The 11,354-nt window shown below is 35.8% G+C and overlaps 1 protein-coding gene and 1 long non-coding RNA gene across 2 annotated transcripts in view; one reads left to right on the forward strand and one right to left on the reverse strand.

The window, feature by feature from the left end:
* The window catches only part of LOC115574524 (uncharacterized), a 17,678-nt gene extending 12,215 nt beyond the window's left edge, over positions 1–5,463 (forward strand). Inside the window, exon 4 of the long non-coding RNA XR_003982508.1 lies at positions 5,361–5,463. This is a non-coding gene — a long non-coding RNA (uncharacterized LOC115574524). The remainder of the gene's footprint in view (positions 1–5,360) is intronic.
* Positions 1–8,937, reverse strand: part of LOC115574523 (phospholipase B1, membrane-associated-like) — a 16,751-nt gene extending 7,814 nt beyond the window's left edge. Inside the window, exons 1-23 of the mRNA XM_030406114.1 lie at positions 8,800–8,937; positions 8,000–8,053; positions 7,203–7,263; positions 7,056–7,090; positions 5,957–6,041; positions 5,803–5,854; positions 5,344–5,424; positions 5,163–5,228; positions 5,009–5,057; positions 4,540–4,637; positions 4,294–4,401; positions 3,478–3,552; positions 3,283–3,354; positions 3,064–3,138; positions 2,895–2,955; positions 2,554–2,612; positions 1,986–2,059; positions 1,825–1,868; positions 1,596–1,704; positions 1,290–1,341; positions 747–827; positions 593–658; positions 110–210 (exon numbers count right to left, since the gene is read on the reverse strand). Of these exons, the coding sequence (XP_030261974.1) occupies positions 110–210; positions 593–658; positions 747–827; positions 1,290–1,341; positions 1,596–1,704; positions 1,825–1,868; positions 1,986–2,059; positions 2,554–2,612; positions 2,895–2,955; positions 3,064–3,138; positions 3,283–3,354; positions 3,478–3,552; positions 4,294–4,401; positions 4,540–4,637; positions 5,009–5,057; positions 5,163–5,228; positions 5,344–5,424; positions 5,803–5,854; positions 5,957–6,041; positions 7,056–7,090; positions 7,203–7,263; positions 8,000–8,053; positions 8,800–8,884 (1,643 nt within the window). The 5' untranslated portion in view covers positions 8,885–8,937. The remainder of the gene's footprint in view (positions 1–109; positions 211–592; positions 659–746; positions 828–1,289; positions 1,342–1,595; positions 1,705–1,824; positions 1,869–1,985; positions 2,060–2,553; positions 2,613–2,894; positions 2,956–3,063; positions 3,139–3,282; positions 3,355–3,477; positions 3,553–4,293; positions 4,402–4,539; positions 4,638–5,008; positions 5,058–5,162; positions 5,229–5,343; positions 5,425–5,802; positions 5,855–5,956; positions 6,042–7,055; positions 7,091–7,202; positions 7,264–7,999; positions 8,054–8,799) is intronic.
* Between the last annotated feature and the right edge of the window lie 2,417 nt (positions 8,938–11,354).

Raw genomic sequence — 11,354 nt, forward strand, 5'->3', positions numbered from 1 at the left:
CTACTCGTGCAGTAGTGGAAGAAGTACTCACAAAGTATATTTTAATCAAGTATTATTTTCTGCGTATTAAGAATTGTCAAATATTTTGAAGAGAATAAATAATACTCACTTTACCAGCCAGGTTGGACATTTAAGTGAAGGGTCAGTGTGCATGTCTCTCAGTGGGAGAATGTGGAGAGGTTCTACTAAGTTCACCAGAGCCCGAGGCACCTGACAGAGAAAGGCCCAGTTAACACCAGCAAGACCAACATTCACAATACAAAATAGGTTTGTGGAATACTTAGTCGCTGTCTAAGGTATTTTCCCAATGGAAAATGTTACATTTTTCAATAAAAATACGTTATGCTACATCATTTTGGACCAATTGTATTACCTTAGGCTAACTGTGTAGAAAAAGCTGGAACAGCAGGAACAGATAATAAATAAACACCCTGAAAACGTTTTCAAGACATCCAATGGGGAGCACAGCCATTAAATCCGGGACATATAATTTGGTAAGTTTTGATGCTCACCACACTGATTTTACATACAATTGAATAATAACAATACATTATTCGCCAAAGCATTACATTGGTATCACTGTTGATTTTACCTCTTTGTGAAGATAATCCAGGGTGTCCTGAACATTATGAATATAATCCTCTACAGAGTAAAGCAGCTGTAAAGTAAAAGAAAAACATTTTCAGGTTGTGTTTTCAAAGTGTGCCTTTTGACTTGTGAGTTATCACTTCTCCATCAGTACTCACAGAGTTGTAGCAGTGGTCACACAAGTCATTTCCTCCAATAAAAACGGTGATCAGCTTCCAATCTGATTCAAAATTGATTCTCTGTACCAGAACAAAGAATGTGAAGGAATAAGTCAGTAGCATATAATGTTGTTAATAGGGACATAGAAGACATATACTGTATGTCATGGTTTGGGGGTTTAGTTACTTTATTTCATGTTTCTTTTTTATATTATTTCTTGTCATCGTTAGTTGGTTAGTTAGTGTAAATTAGTTCCTTGTGTAAAGAAATAAAGACAGGAATTAAAGACGACGAGAGATGAGGAGAGACTCTTTCAAAATAAAAAAGGAGATAACTAAAATAAAACCCCAAACCACGACATCCATGTCCCTTTTGATATCCATGTCATTTGGCTTTAAAAAAAACCAAAAAAAAAACGAAATGTTTTTTTCATTGTTATTGTCTAAACAAGACATGGAAGCTAAAAATGCAGGAGAATTTTATAGCAGCGTTGTCAAATATAACAAAAAAATTTAAATAATAAATAACTTATTATAACTTACAGAGTCACTCTTCATCCTCGCCACCAGGGCTTTCACCTGTGGTAGAAGGTCCCTTAAAACACAAAATGAAATATGAAAATTAACTCGCAAAGAGTTTACTCAGGGAGTTAAAGCTACATTTATTTTTATATATATTCTGCCAAATTCTGCTTTCTTATTATTAAGTAGCATTATTATAGGAACTGATTCTTGAAGAGCAGTTTAATGGCAGATTTCAGTTTCTGGTCTTAAATCAGCTCAACTCTTACAACACAGATAGGTATAAACTGGTAAGAGGCTGCTGAAGATGACTCTGAGAGGACTCACTTGCTCTTCGCTCCAGCCACAGCCTGGTTGAGGAAGGCCTGAGGTGTGTCCTGCTTGCCCATGCCAACAGAGTAGCCCGTCAGGTTTTGATTAAAATGTTTTAAAATGTCTGTTATAAGAAAGAAATAATGACACAAAATAAAATATTTTTGTTTGAATAAGCAATAAGCAAACAAAAGCTGACTTCAACATGTTATTGGAATCATATACAAGTCATTAGAAGACTCACTGGGCAGTGTGGTGACAGTGGTGAGGTTGTCATCCCCACCAATACTGCAGAAAACACAAAATATAGTGTCATGATGGGAGAAAGTAAGGGTCATAGAGACAAATTAATACCAACACTTAAGAATAATTGCATACTAATGTGTGAGAAAAGTGCTGACATACCTCCACGATAGACCTCTGTACTGATTCAGGACATCCAGGATGTTGTTAGGACTGGAAGGTATACCATTCCCCGCCTGGCAGATGGAAGAAGACATAAGGCACAAGTTGTGAATATTTTAGAGTGTGAACAGTATATCAGGCTCGTCTTTAAGTGTATATATTAAATATGTGTGTCCACTGTACTTTGTTCTTCTTTCCATTTCTCTGATATAATTATCTTGATGGTCTTAATTTCCACTGACACCTTGAGATCTTTGAACCGTTCACAATGGAGGCAAAGATTTCAGCCAACTGTTAAAAAGTTCAATCTGACTATGACACTATTATAGATTAATTATTATCTTTTCAATTAATAAAATAATGTTCTGTCTCCTGTTACCTTGCATTATTGATTTCCGCTTCTTGCAGATAAAAATTTAACGTACAGGAACACAACTTCACTACTTTACCAGGCAATGTCATTTTACATTGCATATTTAGACACCTATGTTTTAGAGTTAAAGATTATGGTCCTACTTTTTACATATTTGTCTAACTAACCAACTTAGACAGTGAGAAAATGACTCACTGTCAGAGAGTCTCCCACAGCAGCCACCACTTTGATATCCCCAGGCCTGAGTTTGTGGACTGGGAAAATACAGAGGGCACAAAACTTAATTACTTAAACAGCACAGGACCTAATCTTTCTAATTAACAAATAAACATTACATTGTCAGTGAGACATAAATCATAAAATGTAACTTAAACAGACTAAAAACAAGCAAAAGTGATAAAATGCCAAATGAAAGGAAAATCCAGTAAAAGGTCCGATAGCAAATACATTATTTTGTATGTTGATATGAGACCTTACTTTTATATGTTCATGTGTCCATGTGTAAATGTGTGTCATGTACGCACAAACCATATTACCTGAGGTGGGTGTGGAGGGTGAAGGGCTGAGGTCCTCACAGGGCATCTCTGTGCCTGTAAACTGAGTGCACACACAGAGCAATAATTACATTAACACAGAGCACATTCACAGTCAGAATCAAACAGGAAGCGTACAACACTGCGACACTCTCCATTTGACAGTACTCACTGGGTGAAGGAGAGGAGAGGCATCCCTGTGGTGATATGAAGGAGAGTTTCCCTCCGTCCTCAGGAAGGGTCGGTCCTTAGGGAGGGCAGATGCGATTATGGAGAAAGAGGCGGGTTGGGAGAGAAGAAAGGTAGAATATAATACAGTACATGTAATAATGCACGTTAACATGCTGACCTAGTAACTGCATGCGTGTGAGTCTTCAGCGCAGTTTCTCACCTCGGTTGGACATGGCAAAGCGATGATATTTCCATTGTCGTCTGTGTTGCGTTGGACACGTGTGGGCTGCAGCTGCAAGACAGAAAACTCATTGTCTTCACGTGTGAGAGGACAATGACTCTGTATGTTTGTCTATATTAATGTGTGTCTGTAGGAGAGAGAAGGAGAGATTGCTGAGATTTCTTTAGGCCTCACCAGGTTTGTCCACATCTGCATCATCAGGTTGTCGGTTTGCTGTAGGGCTCGTGACTCTGAGAGAGGTTGTCCGCTCTGTTCAAACACAGAACATCAACATCATCAAACTGTGTGTTACATAAAGTTACATAAACAGTTTGTCCTGCAGAGAGATCACCAGGACTCCTTATCTGTTACTCTCACAAACTGACTGATCTTATTTAATCTTTTACTTCATTATCTTTATTTATTTTGAAGAATGAATTTGGTATGTAAAAAGAAACCTGCCCCTCCTTTATAGGCACACATGGAAATGGAAAGTGACACAGTGTCTTTTTATAGACAATTTTTCTCTCTTTCAGAGGGTTTTTTGCGTCCCTTTGTAGTTGTTTTATGCCTTTTTGTAGTCTTTGTAGTAGTTTTGCGTCTCTTTGTGGTACTTTTGTGTCTCTTCGTGATCATTTTGTGTCTCTTTGTGTTACTTTTGTATCTCTTTGGGGTAATTTTGTCTCTCTGTAGTATTGTTGTGTCTCTGTGGTTTTTTGTGTCTCTCTCTGGTTATTTTCAGTCACTATGTGGTCATTTTGTCTCTCTTTGTAGTAGTTATGTGTCTCTTTGTGATGATTTTGTCTTTGTTGTGATTTTGTGTCTCTTTGTTGTACTTTTGTGTCTCTCTATGGTAGTTTTTTGTCTCTTTGTGGTACTTGTGTGACTCTTCGTGTTAGTTCTGCATCTCTTTGTGGTACTTTTGTGTCTCATCATACTCATATCTCTATGTGATTTCGTTCTCCTCAGAAATAGTAGAGAAACTGTAACATTAGGAGTTGAAGGACTCACAGAAATAGATGAAAGGTCTGTGATGAACGGCGATTCCTGCAAAATGACAGTGAAGTCGTCCCTGTCGCCATACCAACGTTTCTTTACCATGAGCTCATCCAAGGACTCCTGGGTTGAAAAGAAAAGTTCAACATAAAGATATATATTGTTTGCACTACAGCAGACTCCATCAACACATGTCAGCTAGAACAACCAAAGGATTGACTAGGGCTAACAGATCATTTTGGATATTAATAATAGACTAACCTGCAGAGCCTGACTCAGCATGGCTCTCTGAAGTCTGACTTCTCCCTCACTGTATGTCTCCATGCATGGGCACATCCTGTCATTAAAAAACAGATTCACTCATTAAAACGTCATACTCATATAACTTCACAATTACACAGACATTCTGCACTCATCAGCACTTCAGAAACTCAGTTTATCACGGAGAGATAAGCTTTATCGTTAAAGTTAGATTGAAATAGACTCTAAGAGATTTGTTTTTGCCAAAAAGTACCTTTACAGAGATAGATCAGTTTTTTAAAGACCCAAATCCTTTTTGTTTAATCAAAAACAGCCATTGTGTCACTTTTGCCAAATTCACCAAACTGTATTTACAGACAGTAATTCTATCATTGTAAAACAAACTTAATTCAAACAAATAAAGACTCACAAACTCTGTCTTTGTAAGTGTTAAGGAACAACCTGTAAAGGTGTAGTATTACTTATGAACTCACTCGCTCTCCATCCCACAATGCAACACTGACAATGGTTTGCTTCAGCTACAACACAGTGAAGTGAAACAAACAATGCGTAAAATGTGTGAATATTGACATTAACAGTAACTATATGTAAAATGCTGTATATAGAAGTAATGTGAACTCTACCTGAGAGTGCAGCAGCTGCAGAGCACTGTCCACCTCTTCAACTGTTGCTTTGATGACAGACTGAACCTGAAAGTACAAGGTATTTGATGTCTTGGCTTTGTGTCTGCAAACACACCACACATGCATGTTTTCATTTCCAATAGTTGCATCAATATTAATATATGTTGTTGTTTTTTTCTACCTGTTGTGGCTCACAAGCACAGAGTTGATCCACCTGCACAAAGAGAAGGAGCAGCTTCCAGTCTCTCTCCACATCAGTGGCCTGCAAGAGAAAAAATCAGTGATATCCAGATAGTTAAAGAGGTACTTTTGGATTATTGAATTGATTTCTTTCTCTCATTCTCTCGCTTTGGAGGACTCCAACTTACTGGAGCTAATGGCTGTATTGGCTAATGTACATAACAGTATACAGTATTAGCATTTAGTAACAGCTTAAAAATGCCATATGTAATAATATCGGTGACAGTGGAAATCCCTACGTATGTTTTGGTGATAGCACTTTTACTTAAATAGAATACTAAATACAGAACTTTAACCCACAGGAAAGTATTTTCATATTGTTTAGTCTTGTACTATTGCATTTGACATATTTTGAAATATAGATGTACATGTAAAAGTGTCTGATATGATAAAATCATACCTGATTGTTTTGGAGGTAGAGGGACACTTCCTCCGCCTGCTCCACCAGTGTGCTACAGACCAAACCAAACAGGAAGAAATCTGCTTTAAACCATTTGAAGCAGATCAAGTTATCTGTTGAACTTATCTCATGTGTCAGGAAGTGCTGTTTTTACCTGTGTTTAACAAACTGAGGGGCGTAGAGGTTTATCTCATCTGACAGAGGGCTGATCAGTGCAGGATTGAAGAGTGTCATCAGCTCTGATGGACGAAAATTAACACAAATTTATCAACAAAACCCAGAGCATAAGACATATTGATCAAATAGTTGGATTTGCCCATGAAAACAGTGTCTTAATAGACTTCTGAATAGACTAAACTTCACAAATGTGACAATGAAATACAGAGAAGATCTTTATTCTGATAAAAACAAATTGCTAAAAAAACTAAAGGTGCACTATGACAAAGATCTTCAATGAACAAATAAACAATAAACAAACTCTCTTTGTTTTCATGACTGAATGAACTAAATAAACAAACTGACCTTAAAGGACAACACAATTTCATACTTTTTTACTTTGTTTATATGTGGCGGACCCTGCCACCTTTCTAGCTTCAAACAGTGTTCTGGGACCTTATTTTCCTCTGAAAACAGCTGGTTTATTCAGTTATGGAAAAGATAGATATTCCTGAGTTTGTATTATCACCTCATTAATATTGTAATTATTAATATTTTGAATATGAATGTCTCCTTCAAAACTACATAGTACCCTTTTCAAGTGTTTCAAAATAGCTTTAAATTCTGGACTGGCACTTTAATTCGGAGAAATTAACTTAACTGTGACCTTCCTGCTTTGTGTCAGTCAGTATTTTATTCCTTTGAAGTACTGGCTGTGCTTTGTATTTCATGAACAGCTTTCAAATAAGATAACAGACCACAGGCCTGGTGTATTTAAAGCGTATTGGGGTTCACTGTTTCAAATTATCATGGTGAGCGTAGATATCAGTGTAGTAAAGATAGTGCACAGTAGTGTGGAAGAAGCTCGTATCAACCTCTTCAGATTAATTACACCGTGTGTTCAGGCTATAATCAAGTTCTAGTGAAAGTGACCAGAACATACTGAAGCTTTCCAAGCAATCCTGAACATGCAATACAAGGGATAAGTAAAGCTTGCAAGATTGTCGTAATTAGATTAAGTAAATTATTTCAGATTTATCGTTTGGTTTAGGTTTCTGTGTTTTGTAAAACACCTCGAACAACAAAGTAATACTAACCTCTGAGTCGTGATACCACTGTAGATAGCTCAGTGCTGCTGGAAAAGAAAAAATCAAGGTGTGAGTGTGTCTCTACATCGTTGAATTGAAATCCTTATGGCACAATTATCACTTCAAGGGGGAAGCTGACTGGTGACCTGTGCTCACCTGTGCATGTGAAGTCCAATGGAGGAGAGAACCGCCACATCTGAGGGTCTGACGCTGTTTACTTAATGGAGGAAAAAAATGAGAATTTAATTATTATCTCTGCATTGAGATGCTGGAGAATTTGCTTTGTGTGAAACAGAAATAAAATATTTTTATAATCGTTCTATGAGGGTTGATACAAATCTGAGGGTACATGTGATATTTATTGTATTAATCAATCAATCAATCAATCAGTCAATCAATCAGTCAGTGGTGAAAAAAGTATTTAGATCCTTCAGAAAAGGGAGCAGGACACCATTTATAATTAAACTAAAGTAAAAGAAGCATTGTCAGTACTACAAATATTAAATAGCAAAAAGTAAAAATAGTCAATTGTCGAGTAGTGATTTATTATTGTTAATATTATATGGATCATTATTACTTAATGTTAAGGTAGATTTAACCTCTTTTTATATTGTGCAGTAGTTTAATCTAGTGTCATGCATCATATTTCACAAGCCGATTAGATTTTTTTAAAATGTGTTAAAAAAACAGTAAAATATTTCCTTTTGAATTATAATGCAGTTAAAATATGAAGTAGCTGAAACAAACCTTAAGTACAAGTAGCTTTAAAGAAAGAAATTCATAAAATAATAAATGAATTTATGTTGAACCACTAGTACTAGTTTAGAATAATGAAGGTTGTATAAATCAAATAATGTCCACTCACAGTAGCAGTTAGAGAAATCAATTGAAATTCACAGTTTAGCCATTAATATAAGTGGGGCTTTAATACACTTCGTCTCTGACTGACTTACCATTTGAAGGGGGCGACTGAGAGGGAAACATCTGAGTGCAGGGCAGTCCGGTTACTGAAATCAGACATAGATAACAAAGACTATTAAAAACATTTTAGTATTAAATATAATGGATAAAGTATTGAAACACACAAATATCTATTGTATATTTTTCACTTATAGCCTGAATGTCACACTTGGTCACAACATGTAAAACACATCAACTCATGCGTCTCCATTGGGATTAGTGTGCTTTTAGAGATCCAATGAACAATTTTCATACAATTTGTAAAAAAAAAATAAAAATTTAATTGGAAATAATGAGAAAACAGTGCAAACTCAGCTCAAAACCCTCTCTTTACTTTAGAGGCACAACAATATATTACACTAGGAAATTAGTATGCTAAATTAACTTCATCGACTGAGGAACCGTGCAGGGACTTTGAATGCATAACTTTGTTATTTAAAGTATTTTTTAAAAGGCATAAAGCAGAAAGAATAATTGTTTTGATGTCAAATCAAAAGGGGATTCCAAGAATTATAAACTAAGTATGAATTTGAATTACAAGGCTAACTGTTTTACAAAATAATCCTTTATTAAAACAAAGTTTTTTTTTTAATGTATTTTAATATACTCTTCTCCACTGATGGGTGTCACTTAAATTCCAAACCATCAAATCCACCTCCATCCCCCTAAAATAATGCTCCTTTACGTTTAAGTTCATGACATGATCTATAATTTTAATATCCTCTACAGCAGTTTAAGATTATGAAAACAAGAGAAACATAAAGGGAGCATAAAACACAGCAAGCAGAGGAACCTGTTGTCCATGTGAGCCCCAGGACTGTGATCAGGAGCAGCTGTGGAAACTTCATCTCTCTCGTATTCTCTGATTTGGTCCTCATGGATGTTTTTCCTGCAGCCGTGTTTCCTCTCTGCTCTCTCTGTCAGGTGATCAGCTGTCTCACTAAGTGATAATCAGTTCTACCTGTCCAGTAAACTATACATATCATGAATATGCACATAGGGGAGGGACTGGCCTGACTTGTCCAAAGGACACAGCTGTAAGGTTTTATAATAAAACAATAAGCCTGATAATGAAACGATTATGTGATAATGACTGAAACTGAACTTTGGGATGTTAATTTGATTCTATTTTTGATCGGAAACTTAAATTGACTTTTCTTTTAACTGCATTGTTGATTTAGTTTCGATAAGTAAGTATAAATATGAGAATCTACGATACAATAAAACATGACTTGTTTACCCGGTCACATTGTTCTTAGTAAGCTAATGGAAAAGGTTCTAACATTTTTCAGATAAAAGAGCAATATATTATCTGTTCTGTAGTGTGATAAGAGAAGAGGCTGAGGTCTAAACAAGCTGCATACAACACAGTCACATTATCATTTTGCTTTTTAGTTGTGATAAAAATCTGCAGATCAGCATTTACACAGCAGGATTTATGTAACAAAAGCTTTGGTTTTTCTTCTGTAATTGCCACGATTATTTAAATCTCCAGTGTTTTAAGTCAACAGACTGTACTGGATGCTTTTGATATTTTGAGGTTTGAAGCTAAACGTCTCACCATTAGGTGCAGTCAAACAATGTGACTAGTGATTTCTTTAAAACTTTTTTTTCAGAATTTTATTATTTTGTTATACAATACAAATAAAAATGAATTCCAAGTATAAAGCAAATTGAAGAGGCTACCAGATGACCCAACAGCAACAGCGATTTCTTTAAAACTTAATGTAACTCTCAATCTACTAGTAGGCTTGATGCACATTTGTAAAGTAAGTATGTCACTGGAGCCAGCAGCTGGTTAGCTTAGCTTAGCAAATAGATTGGAAACAGGGGTAAAACAGTTAGTCTGGCCTGAAAACAAAATCCACCTACCAGTGTGTTCTGGATACCATCCAAACAATAATTACTGTGGCATCCCTAATATCAACTAATAAATAATCGTGATTGATTAAGGAGCACAGTAGATTGAAACAACCCCTCTTTGTCACTCTGCATGATAGGTACTTTTGGTACTTTTAAAAGGGCAATATGTAGTTTGGGAGAAGAAATTCGAGCTCAGAATCTTGATATTAACAATATTAATGAGGTAATAATACAAACTCAGAAATATTTATTTTTTCCATAACTGACTGAACAAGCTGTTCTCAAAAGGAAAATAAGGCACCAGAACACTGTTTGAAGATAGGAAGGTGGCAGGGTCTGCCATGTATAAACAAAGTAAAACTTTGTGATATTGTGTTGTCCTTTAAGGTCAGTTTGAAAAGAAATCAGTCAATGAAGCGTTTTCTCTTCTGATTAAAATGTCTTTCTAATGCACATAGAAAGTTTATTTTTTATATTTGACTTTTCACTCCACAACACCAACTGACATAAATACATTATGATGTAATATCAAAGATTGAGATAACACTTTATTGATCCCTGACAGGAAATTCTTCTACCCAGCAGATAAGATAGTGGTTAAACCAGCTTTAAATGTATTTTAATGCTAAAAACCTTTGTACTTTTAAGTAAAATTTTAAATGCATGACTTTTACTTTTGTGTTTTTATACTGTTGTGTTGCATCTGTTTAAGTGCAGAAAACATGCATGAAGTTGTTGTCGTCTGTGAATCTCACAGTGACAAGGAGAGGTCCGAGAGTCACTTCAGTTAAAGCTGCTGATAGCTTGTAAATGACAAAGAGGATTTCCCTCAAAATATCAGACTATTCCTTTAATATCAAATAAACAAGTCCTTGACATGTTGACCGGCAACAACACAAGGTCAAGAATCACGCCACTTTGCAGGCTGAATTATTAACTGTGTGGACGGTTATTTCAAAACCCCGCCGGTGAAAGGAGGAAAGATTATCTCGCTTATTAGCAGAAATAGTTGCCGCTATCTCTTTTTATCTACAGGTTTTATGAGCACAATGAGGAAAAACGAGTTTCCCAACCACCATGCCTCTTCATGTCACATAAGTTACATAAATCTGTATAAATGGACGATTGTTTTTACACATACATTGACTTTTGACTCCCTCCTGAACCACTTCTCCCATAATTTGATGATATATTTGTTTTTATGTCTTAATTATTTGGAGATAGCCTGAAAAACTGAAAGTGATTGTGTTTCTTTCAAAGCTAACTGTGCATGATGTGCAGAGGTAATATATGTATATTCTCATCATAGTTATAGAAATATGTTCATTTTTACCTAACAATGATTCTTCAGTGTTGTAAGGTTCGACCATCTCCTATCTCCGCTCTGATTAAAGAGGTGATGGACGGCCAGAGGGGCATAAAGGTTAAGAAAACAACAACCAGGTGTTTTATACAACTGTCCTTATGTCATCAAATACAGAGAAC

The sequence above is a fragment of the Sparus aurata genome, chromosome 22 (assembly GCF_900880675.1).
Source record: "Sparus aurata chromosome 22, fSpaAur1.1, whole genome shotgun sequence".
NCBI classification, from domain to species: Eukaryota; Metazoa; Chordata; class Actinopteri; order Spariformes; family Sparidae; genus Sparus; species Sparus aurata.